The sequence below is a fragment of the Mirounga angustirostris genome, unplaced genomic scaffold (assembly GCF_029215605.1).
Source record: "Mirounga angustirostris isolate CCGP_5_RB_7025 unplaced genomic scaffold, mMirAng1.0.hap1 SCAF_5, whole genome shotgun sequence".
NCBI classification, from domain to species: Eukaryota; Metazoa; Chordata; class Mammalia; order Carnivora; family Phocidae; genus Mirounga; species Mirounga angustirostris.
The window spans coordinates 152,147,570-152,171,423 of NW_026991713.1; the positions used below are offsets into that span (position 1 = coordinate 152,147,570).

At 54.6% G+C, this 23,854-nt stretch overlaps 1 protein-coding gene and 1 long non-coding RNA gene across 2 annotated transcripts in view; one reads left to right on the plus strand and one right to left on the minus strand.

Moving 5' to 3' along the window:
- Positions 1-2,102: 2,102 nt before the first annotated feature.
- ABCC6 (ATP binding cassette subfamily C member 6) overlaps positions 2,103-23,854 on the minus strand; it is a 47,221-nt gene continuing 25,469 nt past the window's right edge. The window contains exons 16-31 of the mRNA XM_045875049.3: positions 22,512-22,638; positions 22,162-22,338; positions 19,917-20,084; positions 19,297-19,471; positions 17,724-17,799; positions 16,109-16,235; positions 14,139-14,346; positions 12,913-13,223; positions 10,952-11,151; positions 8,857-8,983; positions 7,991-8,092; positions 6,831-6,977; positions 5,115-5,273; positions 4,866-5,032; positions 3,051-3,245; positions 2,103-2,724 (exon numbers count right to left, since the gene is read on the minus strand). Of these exons, the coding sequence (XP_045731005.1) occupies positions 2,616-2,724; positions 3,051-3,245; positions 4,866-5,032; positions 5,115-5,273; positions 6,831-6,977; positions 7,991-8,092; positions 8,857-8,983; positions 10,952-11,151; positions 12,913-13,223; positions 14,139-14,346; positions 16,109-16,235; positions 17,724-17,799; positions 19,297-19,471; positions 19,917-20,084; positions 22,162-22,338; positions 22,512-22,638 (2,575 nt within the window). The 3' untranslated portion in view covers positions 2,103-2,615. The remainder of the gene's footprint in view (positions 2,725-3,050; positions 3,246-4,865; positions 5,033-5,114; positions 5,274-6,830; positions 6,978-7,990; positions 8,093-8,856; positions 8,984-10,951; positions 11,152-12,912; positions 13,224-14,138; positions 14,347-16,108; positions 16,236-17,723; positions 17,800-19,296; positions 19,472-19,916; positions 20,085-22,161; positions 22,339-22,511; positions 22,639-23,854) is intronic.
- On the plus strand, positions 5,326-8,184 carry LOC123844492 (uncharacterized). The gene is made up of 3 exons (XR_006790790.3): positions 5,326-6,547; positions 6,805-6,886; positions 8,051-8,184. It is a non-coding gene; the product is annotated as an uncharacterized LOC123844492 (long non-coding RNA).

A 23,854-nucleotide genomic window follows, 5' to 3' on the forward strand; every position in this document is an offset into this window, starting at 1 on the left:
GCATCCTAGTAAGGTGATAACCCTGCTCCCTTCCTCCCCCCATTGTAAGGATTCACTGAAAGGCTGTGGCGGGCATCGGGGCAGGGCTTGGTGAGCTTGGTGAGCTTGGTGAGCGTCGGCAGTGACGCGAGGGGACACGGGAGGATGAAGAACCGACCGAGGCAGGCACTGACCACAGGTCTGTACGTGACTTTCCCTGTAGCTGTCTCCCAGCGGGCCTTCGGCACGGTCTCTGGGGAGCCGTGGTGCGCCGCCCCTGGCACCCTCATTAGTGCTGGCTTCCATAGCACCCGCTCCTCTGTCCGTGAAAAAGCCTCGAAGGACCCTGAGTGCGTTTGCCAAACAGCGGCTACCACTTTTGCCTGCGGTCCGTGTGCCCGGATGTCAGGGGCCCCGCTCCAAGCAAAGTGCAAAGTGCTGCGCCTGGTCCCTTCCTGTCCTTCCAAGTTGGGCAGGATCCCCCACGCGATGCCTTGGGCTGTGGTGTTAAATAGACCCGGGACAGATCCCCCTCACCCTCACCGGCCCGCTCCGCCACTTACAAGCCCGGTGACCTTGGCATGCCAAGGTCATGTGAGCTCTCTGGGCCTCATTTTCCACCTTTCCAAAACGGAGTTGGTAGGTGCTAGTAATGGTGGGGCCGGCCCTTCAGAGACAGGACTGGGGGCCGGCAAGGGATGCAGCCCTCTGACCCCACTTGGAAGGCATCCAAATGAGCTTTTGGCCACACCTTGGCAGAGGGATGTAGAAGCTGCAATTAGATCTAGATTTAGTTTTCTCTGGGCTGAAAACCCTCCACTGGATGGAACAGCGTAAGATCCCTGTGACATGGCTAGGACAGGGTGGGTGGGTGTCCTCAGGCCCTTCCTGATACACCAACACGGCCACTGTCCGTGTATCTGGGTGATCGGTGGGTTGGCTTAGCCCAGTCCCTCTCAACTGGGTGACTGATCCCCCAGGGGACACTTGGCAGCGTCTGGAGACATCTTGTCACAATAGGTGGCATTGTGATTGGCATCTAGTGAGAGGCCAGGGATGCTGCCGAGCATCCCACGGTGCATGACCCAGAATCATCAACCCCACGTCAGTAGCGATGCAGTTAAAAAAAACTCTGGCGTGTATACTCTCTGCCCCACGGAGGACCCGAGGAGCTCCTCAAGCAGAACAGTATTGACACTAATAATGAAAGTTGATTGAGCACGTATTTGTGCCTAGCTCAGCTCAGACGCTTGCACGTATTAACTTTATCCCTGCAGCGATGCCATGAGGTCACGGCAGAACCCTGGGCTGCCAGAAAGTTCTCATCCAAGGCGTGGACTTGTTCTCATGCTGCATGTCTGTGTGACCTCAGGCTTGGCTATTTTAGACTCTGGTCCCTCTTGGCCCACGCCTGCAGCCGGCTTCAGCCGCGCTGTATCAGCTTTGCGACTGCGGAGGGAGATGGGCTGAGCCCCATGGCATGCCGTGCTGGTGCCTCCCCTGGACGGTGGGCAAGACCCGGCCCATCTCTGCCGCGGACCTGGGGCTTCCAACAGTCTCCGGAGGACACTCCCGGCTGATGCACCTGCTGGTGGGCCTCCCCCCCCACCCCCCAGCCGCCCACCCCCAGGAGCTAGAATTTGGTCTTTCACACACGTGCAATGTGTGCCCTGAGCAAATTCTTCCGTGGGGGGCCCGGGAGTCCCTGGCTCCGCAAATCTTGTTTTTGGCACTGAAGGTGCTGGTGTGGGGGGCCGGCCTGTTCTTGGTGGGGGGGCTGGGGAGTCGGCTTGTGTGTCGGTTCAGACAAGACGCTCCTTGGGGCTCACCTACGAGGGTGGAGGGGCAGCAGCAGGAGGTGTGGAATTCCCTGGAATCCTATGAGGAGCTTTAAAAATACTTACCAGAATGGAGAGCGCATCAGCGCCTGGTTGCGGGCGGGAGGAAGGTGGGTACGGTCACAACATGGTGACCGGAGGTGTCCTGGTGGTACTGGCCGTGCTCGGCATCCTGACTGGTGGTGGCAGGTGCAGAAGCTTGTCCAGAGACACATGTGTGCGTGCACATGCACAAATCCAAGTAAAAGTGGGGAAATCCGAACAGCATCGGCCAATGGTACCGATATCACTATTCTGGTTATGATACTGTACTACTGTTTTTCAGGATGTTGTTATTGGGGGAAACAGAGTAAGGCTACCCGGGAACTTTCTGGAATATTTCTTATAATTGCTTGTCCATCTACAACCATCTCAAAATAAAGAGGGTAATTTGTAAAAGGTACATGCTCCACCCCTCCCCCGCCAGCCCCAGCCCCAGCCCCAGCCCCGGGGATGTTGATTTTCAGGGTCTGTGGTGGAGCCCGGGCATGGGTGGGTTTTTGAGCCCCTCGGGTGAGGCCCCTGGGCAGCCAGCGCGGAGAGCCACCAGCAACTTCAGCTCCGGGGTGGACGAGGCTGGATGAGCCCTGATCAGACCGACCTGGGCATTGCTGTGTCCTCCCAGGTCTGTGACGGTTGGCCACTTCCTCTGCCATTTTCCTCCCAGAGAGCGGTGCCAACCGATGACCCCTGGGTCCCTGGCACCCCCAGGGCACAGCAGTCTCTCTGGGCTGGTACGACAAGGCGAGAGTTGAGGGCTCAGACCAGGCCCGATTCCTGCGCCAGCCTGTAAAACAGGCCCTTCTGGGCCAGCAGCTGGGCTGGGCTGCCACTCTCTGCCATCTGCCCCTTGTCCATGACGAGCACCCTGCAGGGTAGAGGGAAACGAGCAGCTCTTACCAGCCCAGTCGGCCCGGGCGCTCTGCCGCCGAAAGCCCTGCGTGTCTGTTCCAGAAGAGTCTGGCCTTCCCTGCAGTTTCCTGACCCTGACAAGCAGGGCGGAAGCATCAGCTGGGCATGAGTCCTTGGCCCCTCCCTTCCCCTCGGGGCATCAGTTCTGCCTCCCGTAGAGTGGGCACTCGCTAATCCATTCCAGCGCCCCTCCGTCTCTAAACCCTGCCGCTTCCTCTGCCACTGCAGGGGTGGCGGGGGCCGGGGGAGCCTCCGAGGGCCAGCCGGGAGAGGGGTGCGTACCTGGCGCAGTCCATCACAGAGCACAGGCGGTGGGCGATGAGCAGCACCGTGCACCGGGCGAACCAGCTGCCGAGGGCGGCCTGCATCTGGAGCTCCGTGCCTGGGTCCACGGCGGCCGTGGCCTCATCCAGGATGAGGATCCGGGTTTTCCGGAGAAGGGCCCTCGCCAGACACAGCAGCTGCTTCTGGCCCACACTGGGAATGAGTGGGAGGGTCAGGCCAGACACTGGTGTGCCTGCACGTCAGGATGGGCAGGGTCTGCCCACAGATGGGGTTTCCCCCAACAGCTTCAGAAGTTGGGGATGTGTGTGTGCACATGCACGTCTACATGTGGGTCGGTCCCTGGTCCACGAGCTGGTAGGAATCCCCATCCTGCCATTTTTGAGCAGGGTGACTCGAGGCAAGACATTCAAACCCCGGTGCCTCAGTTTCCCCAGCAGTGAAACGGCTATTTCTGTTTCCATTCTGGGGTTTTCACCTTGTGCCGGACACATGAGGGTGTGCGTGTGCATATGCTGGGTCACTTCTCACAGTGACCACCAAGGTGGTTACTGTATTGAGTCTTGTGACTACTGAGGGTGCGAGGACAATATAAGTCCCATAAAGTGCTCAGCGGTCTGCTTGCCACGGAGAAAGCCCTCAGCACCGGAGGCTTCTCCTACTCTAATTACAGACAGGGAAGTTGAGGCTCGAGTTCACACGGTCTGTGAGACCCCTTACCCTCAAGACCCAAGGGTGTCTGGGGCTCTTTCCTGCCATGCTTAACCGACTGAGCCACCCAGCCACCCCCAGAATGTCTTGGTTTTGAAAAAAAGCACACACCATACACCTGGCAGCATTATTCACAGTAGCCAAAAGGTGGAAGCAACCCAAGTATCCATCAATGAATGAATGGATAAAAAAGATGTGGTCTATCTATACAATGGAGTATCATTCAGTCTCAAAAAGGAAGTTCTGACACCTGCTACAACGTGGAGAACATTGTGCTGAGTGAAATAAGCCAGCCATTTAAATGAGAGACCCAGAGTCGCCAAATTCCTAGAAACAGCAGAATGGCGGCTGCCGGGGGCTGCAGGCTGGGGAAAATAGGGAACTGCTTCTTTAATGGGTATAGGGTTTCAGTTTTGCAAGATGACAAAGTCCTGGAGATGGGTTACACAGTGGTGGGGATGTACTCAACATTATCAGTCGTACATTAAAACATGGTAAAGATGCTCAATTTTATGTGTATTTTACCACAATTAAAATTTCTTTAAAAAGGCATAGGCCAGGAGCACCTGGGAGGCTCAGTCGGTTAGGCGTCTGACTCTTGATTTGGGCCCAGGTCATGATCTCAGGGTCATGAGATCGAGCCCTGCCTTGGGCTCTGCGCTGGGCGTGGAGCCTGCTTGAGATTTTCTCTCTCCTTCTCCCTCTGTCCCTCCCAGCCTCACTCACATGCGCATGCTCTCTCTGTCTCAAAACAAAACAAAACAAAACAAAAAAAACATACACCATATGTTACTCAATACCCCAGTGAGCGTGTGGTTAAGCACCAATATCAAAGACCATACTTTTGCAGCAAAATAAATGCTGAGTGGGATAAAGAGAGACCGTAAGTAGCCTTGTGTGGGTAATTACAGGTTGGGTTTTGTCGCCCAGATACATTTAGGGACTGAATGTAGGAAAAAGAACCTGGCTACTCAGAGCCTGTGTTGGTGTTTGGGATTGCTGATAAGCGACAGGTTCAAACTGAGTACTGACTGAATGGGGCTGACTTCCAGGGCACATTAGCCCCGGGCTGACCCCAGTCGGGGTTGGGGGGGGCAAGCCTACCTCAGGCTGTGACCTTGCTCGGCCCACTCATACTGCAGCTGGCCCGGCAGGCTGGCCACCACGGCTCTGAGCTGCACGGTCTCCAAGGCTTCCCAGATGGCCTCATCCGTGTGCTCATTCAGTATGTCCAGGTTCATCCGCAGAGAGCCGGGGAACAGCGCCGAGTCCTGGCCAGAAGGGGGCAGAGGGTCAGAGCCGGGCCTGGCCGTGCCTCTCACCTCTGCCCACCCCGTTCCCCCCAGACCTCACCTGGGGGATGATGGTGATCCTGGACCGCAGCGTGTGCAGCCCCACGTGGGCGATGGGGACCCCGTCGATCCAAATCCCCCCCTCGGCCGCCTCCAGGAGCCGCAGGAGGCCCCCGGCCAGGGAGGACTTCCCGGCCCCCGTCCTGCCAACGATGCCCACCTGTCAGGGGATGGGAGGCGAGGCTCGTTCTGACCAGGCCCGACCAGACGAAGGCAGGCCATGGGCCGGAGGGTCCCTGGGCATCTCTACGAGGTCTTTCCCCTGCACCCAAGATCCATCCGTCTATCCATCATCCTTTGATGGATCGTCCTTCCATCTGTCCCTCTGTCCTTTCATCTGATTACCTTTCCATATACTCATCCCATTCTATCCAACCTTCTTTCTGGACATCATTACCTTCTGCCCCCGCTGCCCCCCCATCCTCCGTCAGCATTTACTGTTGCATTCTCAATGTCTGACACTCGTGGAGGTCCGGCACGATTTGTTTAAGAAGTGAATGACACGTGTCACCCATTGTAGGACAGGCACTGTTCTAGCCACCAGGAATACAGAAATGAAGGAGTCCTTGCTCCAAAGAGCTCCCTGGGTGGTATGGGAAATAGTGCAACTGAGCATACTTCATTTGAATACAGTGGGATGAACAAGCCCCCTCTATAATCAAACTCTGGACCTGAAGCTGCCTGGGATGGGGGTAGTTAATGGGGTAATCAGAGAAGGCTTCATGGTGGAGGGGATTCTTGAGTGGCATCTTGAAGGATGAGTAAGAGTTTGGGGAGGGGGAAGATTCCAAGTCAACCACACTAAGTGCTAGACTGTAAACTCCCCGAGGGCAGCACTGGGTGCCCACCTGGCCCAGTGAGGCGGCTACTCCACCGTGTTGGCTAAGCCCCAACAGGGCAATACACGGAGACTTGGGCATAGCCTTTAATGCCAAGCTCAGGAGTTTGGGCTTTCTTCTAAGGGAAGCTGGGAGCAGATGGAAGGTCCCAAGCAGAGGAACAACATGCCGGGATAAAGATCATAGGAAAACAGGCTGGAGGTGATGAAACGGGAAACTGGGGGCTCAGTTAGGGGCCTGGAGCCGTCCGGGGAAAGGCAGGAAGGAAGTGTGCCTGGGTGGGGAGTCCATGGGCTAAACATCTGTAAAATGGGATAATCCTAGCGCTTCCACCTAGGGTTGTTGTCAGAGTAAAACTGCAAATGATAATGAATAAAAGCACTGGTAAACATTTCTGCAGCCCTGGCGATGTGCCAGGCCCTGTTCCAGACAGTGTCCCCATGTATTAATTCAGTTAAGCTTCACAACAGCTCTAGGAGAGTGACACTATGATTTCCAATTTTACAGATGGAAAAACTGGGATCAAGACCTGAAGTGACTTGCCCAAGGTCAGCCATGGCAAAGCCAGGAACTGAGCCCAGGCCAACGGGATAAGGTACGTGGAGCATTCCGCCCTCTGCCCCGGCACATAGTAGGTATTCAACTAATATCAGAGGCAAAAAGAAAGAAGGGAGTCGGGGAGATGCCTCCTCGTCTGGGACACCAAGGTGGGTGGGCGGTGCATCTCACCAAGATGGCGGCAGGTTTGGGGAAGACTGTAGGTTCGGTTAGGGTGTGGTGGGTCTGCAGACGAGGGGAGCTGAAGTGGGGTGTGGAGGAGGCATTGCTCACCCTGCGCCTGGCCTCCATGAGGAGGAAGACATGGAAGAGCCGCTCACCTTCTCTCCGGCGTGGATCTTGAAGGACACACCCCGGACGGCCAGTGGGAGCTCAGGTTGGTATCTCAGCCCAAAGTTCCGGAACTCGATCTGCCCCCCGTGAGGCCAGGGGGACCGGGCGGCACAGGTGGGCAGCCTCCAGGGCGCCTGGGGCAGGAGGGGACACGGGGTCAGAGGAGCATCTCTCCGAGGTGTCTCACGAAATGGCCCACCTCTTTGAGGTTCAGTTTCCTCTTCTGCAAGATGGGCATATTTACTGCTTTTTTACAGGGTGGTAGGGGGCATGGAACACAGCAGAGCGAAAAACAAATAATATCTGGGATTATAAAAATAATGCTGGTATTGGCTACTCTTTTATTATTATTATTATTAGCCATTATTATTATTATTTTTTTAAGATTTTATTTATTTATTCATGAGAGATAGAGAGAGAGAGAGGCAGAGGCAGAGGGAGAAGCAGGCTCCCAGCAGAGCAGGGAGCCCAATGCGGGACTCGACCCCAGGACCCCGGGATCATGACCTGAGCCGAAGGCAGACGCTCCACCGACTGAGCCACCCAGGCGTCCCATTATTATTAGCCATTATTAATTGTCAAATAATAGTCTCTCTTCCTCTAGAAGGGGTAGACATGCCCCTTCACCTTTGCAAGCAGGACGAGACTGCGCCGTAGGGGGCATTAGCTGCCGCTGGCTCTTCCCGGGACCTTGAACATGCCCTCCACGCCCTGGAGGTATCAGGGGGCCAGTAAGAGCAGTGGGCGCAAATGGAGTGCCTCCGGTGGGCCTGCCCCGCCGTCCTTCCCTGCGGGGTCTCACGCCCCCCCCACCCCCAACGCCTACACTGCAGGCTTGCCGCGTGGCTGTGATCTCGCTGGGACGCCTCTGTCGTGTTGCTAGCATGCACGTGTCCTGCCACTGTCACTCATGGTCCCCCCCCCCCCACTCAGAAGCAGGACCTGCTCTGCCCAAGTGAAGAAGCCCAGGAACCAGGATTTGTCCTGGTTCCACACACTCTGCTCTGAACTGGTACTGCTATGTTGGCCCTGACTGCAGGTGCAGCCCGCGGGGCTCGGGGCCTGCACGCCTGGAGCAGATCTAGAGCCGGGCTCACCCCCCACCCCCCCAGCCCCCCCACCTCCCGCACCCCCCCACCCCCGTCACCTCCTTGGGCGTCTGGTCATAGTCTTTCATCCGCTCCACTGACATGATGCTACTCTCCAGGTCCGTCCAGCTGCGAACAGCCCACTGTAGCGTCTGCGTCATCTGGTGGGAGAAGGCACGAGAAGGCATGTCAGGCCAGCTTCTGCAAGGCCACCCCGCAGGCTTGCCTCAGCCCCCCTGCAGACAATCACCCAGGTCCTGGGACAGACAAGGGGATGGGATTTGACTGCAGCCACCAGGACACCCCCTCCCCCCCAATGCCTTCCATGCAGAGTAGAAAGGAGCCTGTCCAACCCATCTTGATACAGGTGGGGAGATAGGACCAGAGAGGGTGCGTGGCCCTCCCAAGGACACACAGCAGGACCCAGGCCCACTGACTTCCGTTCTGAGAGGTTTCTATCCCCGGATTTTCCCATCATTTTGCCTCATTGTAAAATGAGGATAATGAGAGGATCCCTGATGGGGTTGTGGGCAGAGTTAAATGAGTTAATATTTGTAAAGCTGTGAGAACAATGCTTCATTCATAAAGAATGCTACTTAGGTATATATTTTTTTCCCTCATACATATGATCTGACATTAGATATTGTTATTAATAGTTAATAAAATTTAGCAAGGCACTCTCTATATAGCTTATCCCTATATACCTTATCTCAACTAGTCTTTACAATGTGTGAGATGAAGAGATGACTGCCCCATTTTTCAGATGCACACACTGAGGCTTTGTGAGGGAAGACTCTGGCCCAAGGTCCAGGAAGGTCCCCCCAGCTAAGCTTCTGTAGAGCTGTATTTTCCTCACGGGTTGGTAGTTTGGACTCGCTCCTGGAAGGTCCCCCTGGCAGGGGTCTGTTTTGGGTGTTGGGAGTACCTGGAGGGTGGCAGACACCGAGAAGCCCACGAGGCTGGCGCTAAGGTGGGCCTTCCTCAGCACGGCACACACGGAGGCCGCCAACACCAGCACGTTTCCCAGCAGCTCTATGTTGGCAGCCAGCCACCTGAGAGGGGAGGCAGGTAAGAGCCCTGTCAGCGGGGGGCCCTGTCTGCAGGACTTGCTTCTCTGGGCTCAGGGTCCGGTCATCGTGCCAGCTTGAGTCCCACAGGGGTCCCAGCAGTGGTCCCTCCACACTCCAGACCCCACCCAAGCTTAGTGGGTGGGGGAGGTTGATGATTTCCTGTCTCACCTGTGCCCAGCTCAGAGCCTGGCACACAGTAGGTGCCAGTTTTCTGTCCCTGGGATATGCCTGGCCATATCCCTTGTGCTTCCCCCTGCCTGAACCCAACCTCCATCTTATCTTCTTGCCCAAGTCGGCTCGAACGTCGCCTCCTCTAAGAGCCCTCCTGGACTGCTCCCTCCTTTCTCTCTCACATGTAACTGATAACTTCATAACAGTTACCATTCTTTATAATAAAACTATTTACTCAGCCCTTGACCATCAGTCTCCATCGGCAGGTTGTGAGCTCAGCGTGGGCATTGGCTTTGTCTCGTTCATGACTCTGTCCCCAGTACCTAGCACGGGACCCAGCACATAGTAGATGCTCAATGGCGAATATATTGAGTGCATGAATAAATATGCAACCCCTCCAACTGGATTCCTACTCTACCATTCATTCATTCAACAAACATGTATTAAGCATCTACTGTATGCCGTGCATGCCAGAGGCACTGAAGACACAGCGTGATCCAGTTTTAGAATCCCTGTCTTCAGGGAGCTCTGGGCTTTACTATATATAATATTTTGTTCTCCAAACAACCCCCCAGAGTGGGGTTGTCCCCATTTGACAGGTGAGGACACTAAGGCTCAGAAGAGTTAGGTATACACATTAACAAGTCTTGGAAGCCACATCGCCCTGACTGATACCAGAAAGCATGAACCTTTTCAACAGGTCATGAATTTCCAATGAAGCAGCCAACAAGTGAGTAAATAAGCCACTTCCTAGACGGCTGACCTTGAGACAGTCCCTTTGTTTCTTTAAACTCCAGTTTACTCATCTGTGCAATGAGGTAACGTCTGGCTCCTTACAGTTGAGAGGATTAAATGAGATGTGCTATACATAGCACGGAAATCAGGGGGCCTTCCACATAGTAGGCGCTTTCTAAATGTTCATAAGTTCTTTCCTCCCTAGGCTGGGGCCCCAGGAAGAGGCAGGCCAGGTCACCCAGAAGGCATGTGGGGGTGAGACATTGCCCACAGCCAATCAGCTGGCCAGGGACCTGGGGCACAAAGGAGGAAGGAATTCGCATTTACTGAGTGCCTACTGTGTGCTTGGCCCTCTCCACACCATGGCACCTGGGTTCAAAGCCTGAGTCCACCACGTATTTGCTGCGCGGCCCGGGGCAAGTTCCTAAATCTCTCTGTGCCTGAGATTCACCATCTCTGGAATGGTCTCTGCCTCGTGAGTTGTTAATAGGACTAAGGGAATAAATCCATGTAGAGTGCCCAGAACCGTGTTGGGCATGTAGTAAGCTTGTTACAAGTATTAGCTGAGTGTATTTACTGAATCCTGATAGCCACCCCATGAAAGCCATCCCACTTTGACAAATGAGGCTCAGAGATGTATGTAACTTGCCCAAGATCGCCCAGCGAGGAAGTTGCAGAGCTGGGACTGGAGCCCAGGCTGTCTGTGCTCAAAGCCTGCATTCCCGAAAGGAGGCTGAGGAGGCTTGTAGAGCTGCTCTCTCAGCAAGGCAAGAGTCCAGTGGCCTGAGCACAGAGGCTTCTTCCCTTTTGCTGGCATCTCTACCTCCCGCCCACCTGCTGCTGGGGACTCGGCAGGCCACGTTCCATCTGCTCACGGCGCGAGCTGAGTGCACCCATGGTATGCAGCCTCGGTTTTATCCCTGCCTTGCTGTGTGACCTTGGGCAGGCCGCTTGATCTCTCTGGCCACACAGTATGACCCTCGGTTCACTCTATGGGGACAGAGATGGAGTACAGTGTCTTCTCTGCCCCCAGGCTCGTCCTACCTCTCAGCCACCAGCCGTGGGAAACTGACTCTCTGGCTTTCGTCCACGTTTGTGTCATTCTGAGCCACGAAGGGGCACTGGGCCTGGAAGGCTCTGACCACTGCGTTGCCCTGGAAGGTCTCAGCCACATGGGAACACACACGCGAGTGTCTGGCTGACTCAAGGCGTCTGAGCTGGCATAGGCTGGCCACGTACAGGCTCTACAGTGGGACAGGTGCGGAGGGGAGAAGTCACAGACACCGATGGGGAGTGTGAGAAGCACAGGGAGCCCCAAGGACAGACTTTCCAACCAGGCTCTGCTACCAGCTTGCTCTGTGACCTTGGGCTAGTTGCTTCCCCTCTCTGGGCTCCCATTTCCTTGCAGGATCAGAGTTACGTGGTTCTTTTTAAGATCACCTGGGAAGCTCTAAAACCCTCCCGTGACCCAGCCCAGGACGAGTAAATCGGAATCTCTGGCGGGGTCACCTTGGCCCCAGTATGTTTTTAAAAAACCCTCTGGGTGATTCTCATGCACAGCCAGGATTGAGAAATCACTCCTCTGGTGTGAATGTCTCATTCCCAGCTCTGAGGGCTTCCCTTAGGGCCCAGTCACTGTGGGAACAAAACCATAAAGGACACGGAAGGCAGTTGGCCAAGTGGAACTCATTCCCTTAACTGGAGCTTCCATGCCAGGTGCTGGCAACGTAACAATGCACAAATAATATGCAGCGTTATTTGGTTTGAGTTGCCATTTGTGTGCAGGCAGGGAGGACTGGCATTTGCTGAACACCCAGGCTGTGTGCTAGGCCCTTTACAAATACCATTTATGAATGCAAGGTGGGCGTTAGTGGGCTTCACAGTTTACAGATGAGAACACCCAAGGCCCGGACGGACAAAGCAGCTGCTTCGGGTCTCTACGGCAAGCAAGTGGCAGGGCCTGGATTCAGACCCACCTCTGCCTGCCCCCAAAGCTGCCCCTCCTCAAGTCAAGAGGACAGAGAGAAGACAGTGGTGGTTGTGGGTTTTTTCTGCTCTATTTCTGATTTCCTGGGGCAGGGCTTGGGGGGGGTGGAGTTCAACCGTGGGACCCAGTCACGGAGGGCTGGCACGGCACAGCCTAGCCGATTGGAGTATATGCCATCCCTTGGGTGGCTGTGATGAGCCCTGGGATAAACACACGTCCCTACCCCCCCATCCGGCAAGTCTAATCTTTCCTGGGACTGACCTATGCATGCTGAGCTGGAGAGCAGGTGACTTTGTGTTGGGGCTGTGAGCCTAGGGTGGCCAGGGGCCACCGGGCCTGCCCCCGGAAAGAGAGTGTGTGCAACCTCAGGCCAAGCAGAGCTAAAGCCAGTGGTTCTCAAACATTAGCATGCATCAGAAGGACCTGGAGGATCTGTGAAAACCCAGATTTCTGCGCTCCATTTTCACAGTGTCTGCGTCGGTAGGTCTTGGGTGGGGCCCGAGAACATGCGTTTCTAACTAGCTCCCAGCTGGTACTGACGCTGTTGGTCTGAGGCCACACTTGGAGACCCATGGAACGAAGATCCGGAGAGAGGGACAGCGTCCTGGCGACCACTGGCCCACTGCACTTCAGGAATGTAAGCCATTAGATCCCGTCCTTTCGTTTAAAGCTAATGAAACAATTGCTCGGGCAACAGGAAGAGTCAAACCTAATACCACATTCTTTGAGATCTTGCAATGCCTTCTTGGTTTCTAGATCATTGGGAAAGATGAAGCGGATTTCAGTAGTAGCAGGACGCGACGTTAGCTACTAAGAACTTTGATGTGGACATCTGGGAGACAGAGATGAGTATAGGATGTTGGAAACAAATTGTGGTGTCTCTGCCTCTGGGAATTCTTCTAGGGATTCTCCCCAGATGCCCACTGGGCAGAAGCTCCTACAACGAATCCTGCCCAGAGACAGGGGACTGGCCGAGGTGCCGTGGGCTGGCCCCGGGAACCTGCTCAATCTCTCCTACCTGAAACCCAGCATAGAGAACCAGCACTGGCAGGATGACCACAGCAGCCAGCGGGGTGACCACCGTCACCGCCAGAATGACCTCCAGGAGTCCGAAGACATAAATCAGCAACGACCGGACTTTGTCAGGGATGTCCACATCAACGATGTCTGTCTCCTTGGAGAAGTGATTCAGCAGGTTCCCGAAGGGGGTCCGCTCAAAGAAGCCAATGGGAGATAGCACCACATCCCATAGAAGTCTCTGGAAAAGCCGTCTGGATGCCCGGATCCCCCCTAGGAGCACCATGGCCATGGAGGCAAACAGCCCAAGGGCTGGGGAGAGAGAGAGGGTGTCAGAGCAGGAGAGCTGAGACCACCCCCCATCCACCCCATGGTGGCCATCTTATGATGTGACCACCTTGACAATCCCTTGATGGAACCACCCTGTAGTAGGTTGAATAGTGTGCCTCCCCACCCTGCAAACTCAAGTCCACCAGGAACCTCAGAATGTGACCTTATTTGGGAATAGGCTCTTTGGCGATGTTTTTAAGTGAAAGATCTTGAGATGGTATCACCCTGGGTTTAGGGTGGGTTCTAAATCCAATGACTGGTGTCCTTCTGAGAAGAGAAGACATCCAGAGACACAGAGAAGGTGATGTGAAGACAGGTACAGATACTATAAGCTAAGGATTGCTGGCCCCTAACAGAAGCTGGGAGAGAGGCATGGGACCCAGTCCTGCTGAGATCTTGGTGGTGGGCTTCTGGCTTCAGGACTGTGAGAGATATGTTTCTATTGTTCTAAGCTACCAAGTTTGTGGTCATTTCTGTCAGCCCTGGGAAACTGATATACCCCCTTCTTCCCAATGCTGATTCATGTGCTTGGGATGCGGCTCACTTCCCTCCCTGTTGCTGGGGTGGGGCAGATTTTATCCCTGGCCCATCCAAACACCGCGGTTGGTCTGTCCCCACCCGAGTCCTCAGCTGCCCCCAACAGCTGGGGGCCAAGATCCTGCATTTATTTGCTGATGAGCCAGATACAGACTCTGGGGCTCCAGGAGAGGGGGAATGTGCAGTGTCCCCACTCCCCCACGCCTTATCTGAAGGATGCAGGTCTGCACTTGGATCCAGGATGTTCGCATGGATGTGCAGGAAGGACAGGGTAAGCCAGGGACGGGAGGACCAGGGAGTCCTGAACACCTCGGAGGGGGCTGGGAGGATGGAGGGTGAGGAGGGCCCGGGGAGGGGTACCTTGGAGGCAGCCCAGGAGCCCGAAGACCCAGCCCCGCAAAGCCGCCTGCGTCTGCCGCCCGTCCACAGTGGGGTCGTCCGCCCACAGGCTCAGCCAGTAGCTGCAGCAGAAGGAGGCCACTTGCTGGCAGAGGAAGAGGAAGAGTACGTAGAGGCAGAGGGGAGCCCCTACAGCCCGTAGGTAGGTCAGGTATATGGTGGCCTTCACCTGTAGCACATGGAGGGGAGACGGGAGCAGAGAGAGGCCCCGGGGGAAGGAAGGGAGGAAAGACAACGTAAGACGCTCAAAGCACGTCGACAGGGCAGATGGAACCACGATGCAGACCTTACCGGTCTTCTCTCAGTGCCTCCCACCTGGAGCACCATCTCTCCTTTAGGCCCTACCTCGCCTCCAGAACCCCTTCATCTGCAGAACCCTCAGAGGGCCAGTGGGGGCCATAAAGGGGACAGGCTGTGGCACTTCCTGGCTTGGGAGTGATTTATTGAACACATACTACAGGACAGGCATGTGTCTCTGCCCCCATCATCATTCTCACCTGAGAGATAAGGAAACTGAAGCACGAAGAGGTTAAGACCCTTGCCTAAGGTCCAGCTCCCATGAATCTGAAGTTATTCACATGGCTAGAAGTAGCCAGAGCGAACTTCTGGAAACATCAACCGGCCCCATCTTGCTGTTGCTGTTGTTGACCTGCTCGTGGCTTTCCCTTGCTCTCAGAAGAAATTCCAAACTTCTGATCTATCTCTCTGACCTTACCTCCTACTCACTATCTGCTGGTATCGTGGGATCCCCTTCTCTTCTCTAGCACCCTAAGCTCCTTCCCACCTCAGAGCCTTTGCACCTGTCCCCTCTGCCTGGAATGCTCTCCCCCTGCTCTGTCTGTGGCTGGTCCCTTGCTTTAGGGCTCCGCTCAAGTGCCACTCTTCAGAGCATCTTAATCCAAGCAGGCTCCTGACTCTCGGTTGGTTTACATCTCATTGCCCTTATTTTTTTCTTATAGCATTTATCATTATCTGATATTACCTTGCTTAGTAGCCTGATTGCTGACTGTTTCCTCCCACTAGTATGCAGTCTCCACCAGAGCAGAGACATTGCCTAGCATGTAGTGGGGGTTCTGTAAATGTTTTCTGGGTGGATGAGTGGGTGGATGGTTGGGTGGGATAATGGGTGATTGGGTCAATGGGTGAATGAATGGGCAGATACGTGGATGGATGAATAAATGAGTCTGTAGATGAGTGGGTGCATAGGTGGGTTAATGGATGGGTAAGTGGATGGATGGAAAGATGGAAGGGTGGATGGATAAGTGGGTCGATGGGTGGATAGATAGAAGATGGGTAGATGAATGGGTGGATGGATGGATAAGTGGGTGCATGGATGGATGGATGGAAGATGGGTAGATGGATGGGTGGGTGGATAGATAGTAGGTAGATAGATGGATATATGGAAGATGGGTATATGGATGGATAAGTGGGTGGATGGGTAGATGGCTGGATGAGTGAATGGGTGGGAGGTTGGGTGAGATTGATAGATGACTGAGTAGATAGGTAGGTGGATGGATGGGTGAGTAGGATGGATGGGGGGGTGGTGAATGGGTGGAAATGTAGAGGGACAGAGAAATGAATGAGTAAGTAGGTGGATGGATGGGTGGACAAAGCAACATAGAAGAAAAGAAATAGTATAAGCTGCAGATTGTCCTGGATTTGAGTCCCAGGTTGGTCCCTTGCTAGCTATGAAAACACAAACTCTTTAAGACCTCAGTTTCTTCATCTCTAAAGTGGAGCTATCATCATCTAATTATAGAGTGGTTATAAGCACAAAGAAATATGAAGGGTCTACAGTTTTACTTGGCACACAGCAGGTGTTCAGTAAAGGTGAGTCTCCCCGCTCCCTGCCCAGTGCTGTATCTGATGGGAGGTCTTGAGCCCCGAGGGGTGGCGGGGTGGGCAGAGGGGAGGGAGCAGCTGGTGGTTACCCTGCCATCCTGCACACTGTCCTCTCCTGTTGGCCGTCCTGCCCACTCAGGATCATCTAGGGCAACCCCTGTCTGGGTCTCTGAAGTGGTGCTGTCCTTCCCGGGGACTAACTTCATGGACCTGCCACTGAGAGGAAAGGAGGACAAATCAGTGTCTCTATCCACGGGCTGTGTTTGCACCCAACCCTCAAGGCCACTGGTAGCCACTGAACCCTGAGGTACGCTCTCCACTCACTCATTCACTCACTCATTCATTCTATGAGCATATTGAGCACCACGGGGCATCATGCCCCGTCCTCCCTCCATGGTTCCTGGTGAAATGCTGTATCTTACCCCAGAGGCGAGCGAGCCTGTTCTTCCAACGCTGTCTCACTGAATGAACTTATTTGCCCAACTTTGGAACTTGGTTTTTCAGAGTCTTCGTTTGGCTTAAGCTTTGCTACAATCATTTTGTGTGCCCCTGCAGTTTACCCTCAGACTTGCTAGTCCAGTTTGGCAGAATGTCAATTTTGCACAATTCAATGTTGAGGACTTCTTGTATGTTCCTTTCATCTATGGAGAAGTGGGCTGCCTTAACCTTGATACCTGCTGAGTGTGAAGCCATGGGCAGCTGACTTATCCTGTCTGTGCCTCAGTTTCTTCAGCTGTAAAATGGGGCTAGTCTATGTCTGCCTAGCTACCAATCAATCATCTACCCATTCATCATTTATCAATCTATCATCTATCATCTATTCATCTATCTATAGATTCATCTATGTACATCTATCTATCTATCTATCTATCTATCTATCTATCTATCTATCATCTATCTATCCGATCTTACGTAGGATTATCGTGCACTGGGAAGACAAGCAGGCTTGTCCAGTGTGTGACCCAGATGTGCTCGGGGTGGCTAGCTGGCATGGAGAGAAACTCTGCCCAGCCTCTACTTTCCCCCAGGGACCAAGGCCCCTCAAGATCCCCCTGGAGTCCCCTGACAACCAGCACTTAAGTTCACACTGCCTGGCACCCAGGGGTCCATTGTTCTGTTTTACAAAATCACTTCCCATAAAAAGGGAGAGCTCCAGGTGGCTGGGTTCCTCTGCCGCGGACAGTCCACAATGAGTCCAGCTATGGCCTGGCTGGAGGGGGCTGCAGAAAAGGGGACAGCAGGCCTTGTGGTGAACCCCCACCTGTGTTCTGTTCTGGCCTGTGCCAAGTGACCCCATGAGTGTAGACTCAAGCCCTTGGTGCAACAAGCCTGTCAAAGCATGAGGAACAACAGGGCCAGACAGGTCCTTAACAACTATGGTGAGGATCTTTCTTTGGAGTCAGTCCTGCTCCCCTATGGCAATGAGACCACCTGACAAACTGTAAGGCATTCGTCATATTTGTGGGCACATTGGTCATTCTATGAACTGGCCACTTGGGGACTTGATCATTTCGGCCAACTGATTATCAAATAGTTGAGGTGAAGTATCCCGCAGCTGAGCACCGTGGCGGGCACTCAGCAGGTGTGGGGTCCAAAGTAGTTTGGGCCGCCCTTACGTGCCTGAGATGCAGCGGGTGACCCGGATACCCTGCCACACGGCCTCAGCCCGTGCCCTCCCTGTGCTCAGCACCACAGCGGACTCACCTCTTGGGTCCACCCGCGGGCCTCCCGCGTCCAGCTGAGCCTCTGGGGTCCTTGGCCTCGGTCGTGAGTTCTGTCTCTGCAAGGTCAAAGGAGTCCTGTCACGTGATGGGGGTGAGTACTTGGGGTCCGGACGCTGGCTTTGACACCTGCTGGCTATATGACTTTAACTTGTATGAGCACCTGTTTCCTTCCATCTGGCTCCTGCAACCGCTCTCCATCCTCCCTGGGTTCTTCCGGGAACATTATTCCTTCAGTCACTCATTCATTCATTCATTCACTCAGCAAACACTATGGCACACCTGCTACGAACTTGGGGCTGGAAAGCAGGAGCAAATACCGTGCATGGCGTGACAGCCTTGCCCCAGCAGTTCCTTGTGCCTGGAGTGTTCTTTTCTAGTAACTGCCAGCCAACCCCAGGAGTCACTTCCCTGAGGAAGGACCCTTCCTCTGACCGTCCCCCAGGCCAGACGGGTTCCATCTCCAAATTCCACTGTGGGTGGGTGACACTGTGAGTCAACACTTCGGATTTTTACCAAGGTGAGCCACTGTTCAACAGATGTTTGTAGCCAAGGCAGAGCCTGGGGCTGGCGGCCCCTGATTGTGTGTCCTTGCTTTGTCATGGTGGCGGGGAGTCAGGGGGCAGCATCCAGCCTACTCATGGAAAAGCACATGCTCTGGAGTCAAGCTGCTCGGGTTCAAATCCCAGCACTACCACTTAGAAGCCATGTAAGCTTGGGCTAGTTCCTTCACTTCTGCGCCTCGGTTTTCTCATCTGTGAAATGGAGGGAAAGACAGCCCTGACCTCACAGAGGCATTGTGATGATTAAATGAGCTCACGCATGGGAGGACCACTCACTGTGGGTGGGCTTGCATCGACGGCTTCACTTCTAATGCGTGGTCATTTTTCCAGCACGCATTGTGTTTTCTGGTTATTGGAAGCCCTAGCTACGGGGCGTCTGGGTGGCTCAGTTGGTGAAGCATCTGCCTTCGGCTCAGGTCATGATCTTAGGGTCGTGGGATCGAGTCCTGCTTTGGGCTCCTTGCTCAGCAGGGAGCCTGCTTCTCCCTCTGCTTATGCTCTCTCTCTCTCTCTGACAAATAAATACAATCTTAAAAAAAAAAAAAAAAAAGAAGAAGAAGCCCCAGCTAGCGTGTCGTGGGCTTTCTGGCCTCGAGCCACCAAGTGACCACCTTGCTCAGTCTCTGTAGCAGTTAGGAACCCAGACATCAGATTTGAACAACCCCAAAGCTCTAATCTTGTGACCTCAGGAAATCTGTCTTTGCCCAGTTTGCCCGTTAGTAGGGCAGCAAAGACTGCACGTGCCTCCGAGGGCCGTTGTGCAGATCTAATGAAATAATGTACGTAAAAGACCTTAGCGCCGTTCACACAAGGTGGCACTGGCTCTAACTGAGGGGATGTGTGACCTCTTCAGAGGGCCATCTGCTTCCAGGCCTGGGCCCCCACGAACGCTGTGGCCAAGGGCATTCCAGTCACGCCAATGGGGTCCTTGGAGCCTTCTCCCCAAGGGTGGCGGGAGCCAGGCACACACAGCCGGCCAAGACCGGCCAGTACCTCCATCTCCGCTGTCTTCTGGATGTCCAGCTGCATCCAGAAGGCCCACCAGAGCCCCTTTCCTGTGCAGGAGCTCCTGGTAGGGACCCATCTCTGCAATGGCTCCATCTTCCAGCACCACGATCCAATCAGCCTGGGGCAGGACGTGCAGCGCATGGGTCACGAGAATCCGCGTCTGGGCGGGGAAGGGGTAGAAATTACACTCCTGTGTTTGACCCAGTCTTCCAGGGAGAGCTGGGGGGAAGGGGCAGGCAGTGTCCTGGAGCTCAGTGTGGGGCAGCTCCCCTTCTTGTACTCCTGCCCTCTCTCTCTCTCTCTCAGCAGAGCAATAGAGGGTCTCCTTCGAACGGTGTCCCGAAACAAGAAGACACAGGCTTCCCGTGAACCCGGCCAGTGACCTGAGGCTGAGCTGGAATAGTCAAACCACGGGCCCCAAAGCAAGAATGAACTGTTGTAAGCCACTGAGATTGGGGGTTGTTTGTCATACAGCATTGTCAGAGCCAAAGCTGACCATTGTAGGGGAAAATGAGACCTGGAGGAGAGCGCTGGGGAGACAGACAGGGGTCAGGACGTTCCCCTGCCTTTGCCCTGTGAACACTGACACGTTCTCCCGAACTTACCGTTCCGTGGAGCAGCCCGCTGGGCCCAATGACCTGGTTGAAGACGTGCTGGCCAACGTGGGCATCCAGGGCTGCCAGGGGGTCGTCGAGCAGGTACACGGCAGCCTTCCTGTACACGGCCCGGGCCAGGCTCAGCCGCTGCTTCTGGCCCCCGGAGAGGTTCATGCCCTGTGGCCACAGGAGAGGGACAGGGGCCTGGTGCACACCTGATCATCAGAGTGAGGGCCAGCTCACTGTGCCTGTCCTCTGGGGCCAACTTCCAGCTTCAAACACTCGCAATCCAGCGGCCCCCTCAGCCTCCACTCAGCCTCGCTTCCTGGAGGAGAGGTCCGCATACTCTGCACCTACATTCTCTCCTCCCTCCCACTTCTCCCTTGAGTCTGGCTTGCGTTCTCTTTTCCCCACCGTATGGTCCTGCCTTCCTCAGGGACACCAGTCATCTCCCTATTGTCCAACCCAGTCCTTATTTTCATTCATTCATTCATTCATTCATTCATTCAATCATTCCACTCCCATTTTCCACATGGCTACTGTACACCCAGTGTTCTAGGCTCTGGGGATACAGCAATGAACAAGACCCAGTCCCTGCTCTCATGCATCTTACACTCTAACGAGGGTGGGGTGGGAGACACATCATCAATAAACAAACAAGTAAAATATATCACCTGTGGGAAGGTGTTATATGCTATGAAGAATAATGAAGTAGAATTAGAGCGTATGCTGAACAGGCATGAGCAGGGTTGCATGTGGGGTAAGGTGGTCAGGTAAGCCCTCTCCACTAAGGGGACATTTGAGTTGAGACCTGACAGAAGTGAGGGATGAGCCATGTGGACCCCTGGGAAAGAGTTTTACAAGCAGCGAGAAAAGCAGGTGCAAAGGCCCTGAGGTAGGAAACGTGCTTTGGGTGTTTAATGAATATCATAGAGATCCATGTGGCTGGAGTGAAACAGAAAAGGGGGAGCAATGATAGGAGGTGGGGTCAGAGAGATAAGTGGGGCCAGACCTTGAGAAGCCTTGTTGCCAATTGTCAGGACTTTGGCTTTGACTCTGAGGGAGATGGGAAGACCTTGGAAGATTCCAAGCAGAGGAAGCATGTGGTCTGCCCTACGTTTGAACAGAATCCCTTTAGCTGCTGCACCAGGATTAGCCTATGTGGTGTGAAGATAGAAACAAGCAGGGCAGCCATGTAGGGGAGAATTGATGACGGACGATACCAGAACACTCTGGGTCTGCTCTGAAGGTGGACCCAACAGGATTTGCCAAGGGATCAGATGTATGGGTGTAGGAAAAAAAGGAAAATCAAGGATGACACCATGGTTTGGGATCTGAGCTCTGGAGGGATGGAGCTCTGGTTACTGTGAATGGGGGTGGGTGGGCAGTTCCTGGGGGAGCAAAGGTTTGGTTTAGGAGGTGACAGTAGGACAGAAGTGAAGGGCAACAGGCACTCCTTCCTTCTGCAACACCCTCCCTTGGCCTCCAGGATGCCCTGTCCTCCTCCATGGACACTCCTCAGCCATACAGAGGCACCTCTAGACCCTCTCCCGGGTCCTCTCCTCTTCTCGCCAGGAAACCCACTCATTCCCTTAATAGTAGCTCCTACCTTTTCACTCTCCACTCCCTAATCCAGGGCGGGGCAAACTTTTTCTGTAAGGGGCCAGACAGTAACTATTTTAACCCCAGTTCCATGACAACTGCTCATCTCTGCCCATCACGCAAAGCCGCCACGCACTGCCAGTAAATGAACGGCCGTGTCTGTGTCCCCATAAGACTTCATTCACAAAAACACACAGTGGACTGGACTTGAACCTGGGGGTCATAGTTTACTGACCCCTGCCCAATCCGTAGCTCCAGATGCATAAATCCTGTCTATTGGATATCTCTGCCCCAGACCCTTTGGTGAGGCCCAGAGAGGGGAAGCTATTTGACCAATGTCACCCAGAAAAGCAGGGCAGGGCAGGATGAGAGCCCAGGTCTCCTGATGCCCTGTTGCTGAAAGCCGCCTTCCACCAATCCCTACCACGCCTCTGCTTTTGTTTCTATTTGCAATTGTTCGCTCATTAGCCTCTGCTGATTGAACTCTTCCTATGTGTTTGGCCCTGAGCGAGACCCTCTGTCTGCCCCATTTCCCAGCTCCCCTGTCTCCTCTGTCCCTCCCTCCACACGGCCCCACAGGTCAGGGAGACACATGGTCCTGAGCGCCCAGCTCCAATGCCTCCCTGTGGCACGCGGGCCCCGGGACCCTCACCTGCTCCCCAATTTTGGTGTGGACCCCTGCAGGGAAGCTGCTCACGTCTGGCCACAGGGCGCAGGCCTCCAGGACCCTCTCTAGCCACAGCGGGTCCAGCTTCTGCCTGAAGCACACACTCTCTACCACAGACGTGTTCTGGACCCAGGCCTCCTGGGGCACGTAAGCCACGGAACCCTAAAATGCAAACTCACTTGGCCATTAAAAGGCTGATAGGGATGGAGGTAGGAGCGATTTTGGAGAAGAAGGAGAAGCGGGGAGGCAGGGGACAGGAGTGGGGGGGAAGGGGGGAGAGGGAGGGCTTTTAGAATGGGAGACATTCTAGCAGACAGGCAGGGGGGCAGCCTCACCTTGATCCTCACCGATCCCTCCACTTTTGACAGCTCCCCAAGGAGGGCAGACAGCAGGGCGGACTTCCCTGCCCCCACGGCACCGACAACAGCCAGCAGACGACCCTGGGGCACAGTGAGGTTGATCCTGGCAACACAGGAGGGGAGACATGTCCCTGGGGCCCAGCGTGAGTCTGTGCAGGACTGGAACCTCGGACGGAGCCGGCCTTTCCCGTTGGCAACTCATCCGGAGATCCTTCGCTCTCCCAGTCCGTCCGGCGACTCAAGCGGCCTTCTTGCCCCAAGCACGCGCACGTGCACGCACACAAGCGCACACGTATAAGGCACACACGCATGCAGCTTCCCACACAGACCACACACATGTGCAAACACGAACACACGCATGGACACATATGCGTGCGTACATTTACAAAGACACACAAGCACACCTGTTCTAACTCACACACATGCACACATGCTCACACCTGTATGTGCACACACACCTGCTTGCACCTATGAACACTTGCACACACACACACACACTCTCTCTCTCTGTTGTCACAGGAGGGTTTACCAGCCTTGCTCTCGTCTAGGTTACTGCACTAGGCTGCTCACCACTTGCCCTCTGCCCCTGCCCGTGGGCCGTAGCCCATCCTCCACCCTGTGGCCACAGGGACCTGTTAAAACCCAAGGGGGATCATGAGGCTCCCTTGGCTCAAGCCCTCCACTGCTCCCCATTTCACTCAGGAGAAAAGGTAATGTCCCAGCAGTTCATGAAGGACGCCCAACCTCCTACTGCTCCGTCCCTTAGCTGCTCTGCCTCGGCCACATTGACCTCCTATTTCTCAAAGGCCGCAGGCCAGTGGTTCTCAAGCAGGAGGGATTATGCTCCCCCCAAGTGTCATTTGTCACACCTGGTGGGGGGTTGCTGCTAGAAGCTGGTGGGTAGATACTGGAGGTTCTACTAAACATCCTGCAAGGCACAGGACAGCCCCTACAACAAAGAAATCTCCAGCCTTAAGTGTCAACAGTGCTGAGCCAGATAAACCTTGGTCTAGGCACATTCCTGCCTCAGGACCTTTGTACTTGCTGTTTCCACTGCCTACAAAGCTCTTCTCCCAGACACCTGCAAGCCTCATTCCTTCCCTTTATCATCACCTTACTACTCATGCCTCTCCCTCGACATCACTCCCTTACCCCGATTTCTCATTTGTGTGCCCCCATCAGAAGGTCAACCCCAAGAGAGCAGTGCCCGTGTTTGTTTTCTTCACTCTGTCCCCTGGGCCTCCTGGGGTCTGAGCTTCCCATCTCCAGGAGTTCTCCATCTCTAGGAGTCTTGTTCTTCCATCTCCAGGAGTCTTGCT